A 2276-nucleotide genomic window follows, 5' to 3' on the forward strand; every position below is an offset into this window, starting at 1 on the left:
CGGCTTCGCCACCATTATGTGAGGGTGTTGTGCATTGTACAGGTACTACGAGACAAGATTTCTTTCACAAAGAGTCCTTTTGAACGAACTCGTAAAGTCTTCCTGAATGAAAGTCAAGTGCCTACTGAACGGTGTGAGAAAATGTTATTCGTTGAGAGACGAACGTAAAAGAAATAGATCTTTCGTAAAAAATTAGTTTATTAAAACTTTGGTTCTTATAAAATTATACAAAACTACCAATCTTATTTACAATATACAATATGAAAATTTCTATAAAAATATCTTTCCAAAATTACCGCGTCTTTTAATGGCAATGTTCTTCGTCGACGTTTGTGACATCAATGTCTTCATCACAGGTATTGTTATCCAGTTTATTTTTCCTGGTGGAAGCACAAGTTCTCAAGCAGCAGCATTTGCTAGAAGACAAAGCTTTCCCTGTAGCAGCCGGTAGGTCCTCCTTCTTGTACTTGACCCTCCTGTTCTGGAACCAAATCTTCACTTGCTTCTCGCTAAGACGCAGACAAGTCGCAATTTCGATCCTCCTCAGCCTCGACAAATACATATTAGACGCAAACTCCCTCTCCAACTCCAACAACTGGGTGCTGGTAAACGCAGTTCTGATTCTTTTGCTGGAAGTGTCTTTGCCTGAAGGTGTCAGACGTTCTTCTGGAGTCGGTGTAGAGTCTCGACTCTCCATTGGGGGCGTTTTTGGGGAAACACAAGCATTCTCGGGCACAACTGGCGACAGTCTCTTCGGCGATACCGCTTCTCTCTTCGGTGTCATCACCGGCAACACTCTCGGATGCGAGGCCACTGGTCTGATGGGTGTCTTGTGTTGGGAGAAAATCTGGTTGGATTGGTGCTGTTGGGCCAGACTCAGCGAAAATAGATAACTGCTGATGTAGTTTTGGGGATAAGGCAACATCGGTCTGGTTTCGCACAAGTTCGGAGGTAAATATCTCGTGTTGATGTCTTTGGGGGTGTTGCCGATCAAGGAGTCGACCAGGAATGATCTCGACATGTTCATGTTTGCACGCACTCGCACATGTGGCTCTAAGGGTGGTACAAGCCCTACTGGTTTTTAAATTGGCGAGTTTTTCGATTTTATATGCCCCCTCTATTATTACACGGCGAATTCACCCTGGCGGGTTGTTGATCTATTGTTAAGGGCTCCGCCTTAGACGGCCCAACTCTGCCCCTGGCTCGGCTAATGTATGACGGTGAGGTAAGGGTAAACAAATTACATACCAGCTAATCCCTGAACTCGGCAAATATTGGTGTTTCGACAAACAGACGGGGATGGATTACACGCGATATCTTGTTCAAAATTAATAAGTTTGCAAAACGATAAGGGCGACTCTTGTTAAGGAGCCATCAGATAGTCGTCTTTAGTACGGTTCTAGAATGATATAGTGAAATGCGTTTTTATTACACCTAGCAGTTCCCAAATTTAATATCACGCTTATTACGAGGTGAGTCGGCGCATTTTTAAATTTAACAGTTGAATTATTACCTTTCCACTGACATGAGTAAAAATCGTCTTCTTGAAGCTTTTGGAAAATATATAATTCGTTTTCTCGGAAATTAAATTGACACTGAATATTACAGTTCCAATTATATTCGTGTTTCTATCAATTTGGAAAATTAATTTTGAAAAAATATTAAAACAGTTGCCTTTTAACCTGTAACAAAATATTAAACTGCTCGATACAATTTCATCCATAAGGTCGATTGCATTCTTTCATTCTCCATATTATATTTATAACGGGCCTTCAAATAAATTTATATTTAGAGCAACCTATGGAAATTCAATTATTTGCAACATTTTTCCAGCGTAGAAAATGATACAAGAAACGTCTGACATTTTAACAAAATAAAGTTAGGTTAGAAAATGTTTTTAATTTTTGTAGTGCATTCTCCCTATTCCCCTCCACGGAATATGACAATATGAAATTGGGAAAAAGCTTACTATGTATGTAAGCTGTGTAACTGTGTAATTGGATACCTACAAAAATTACTTTACACTGTTAACAGAATTAGAATGTCGCCTACGCCTACTCTAAATATATATTTATTTGAAGGCTCGATATAATAAAGTAAAGAAGTTGTCAGAATAACTTGTTCAAAATCTACTTTATTTAAGAAACATTAAAACAGATTTTGGAACAAACTAATTCTGAAACTATGAATTTAAAAAATAAACTAGGCAAAAGTTTATTTAAAATTACTGAAAAATCAAATTGAAGATTTTGCGTTGAAACTCAATACAGGGGGTC

The 2276-nt window shown here is 38.4% G+C and overlaps 1 protein-coding gene across 1 annotated transcript; it reads right to left on the bottom strand.

The window, feature by feature from the left end:
- Positions 1–301: 301 nt before the first annotated feature.
- On the bottom strand, positions 302–1278 carry LOC138135637 (homeobox protein Hox-B3-like). The gene has a single exon (XM_069054425.1). It carries the CDS (start codon positions 1025–1027, stop codon positions 305–307), a length of 723 nt encoding a protein of 240 aa, XP_068910526.1. The 5' UTR covers positions 1028–1278; the 3' UTR covers positions 302–304.
- Positions 1279–2276: the final 998 nt, after the last annotated feature.

Source organism: Tenebrio molitor, chromosome 7 (genome assembly GCF_963966145.1).
Source record: "Tenebrio molitor chromosome 7, icTenMoli1.1, whole genome shotgun sequence".
NCBI classification, from domain to species: domain Eukaryota; kingdom Metazoa; phylum Arthropoda; class Insecta; order Coleoptera; family Tenebrionidae; genus Tenebrio; species Tenebrio molitor.

What these genes read in the sequence shown, in the direction of transcription:
- LOC138135637 (XM_069054425.1), bottom strand. Translation starts at nt 1,027, where the DNA reads ATGAACATGTCGAGATCATTCCTGGTCGACTCCTTGATCGGCAACACC.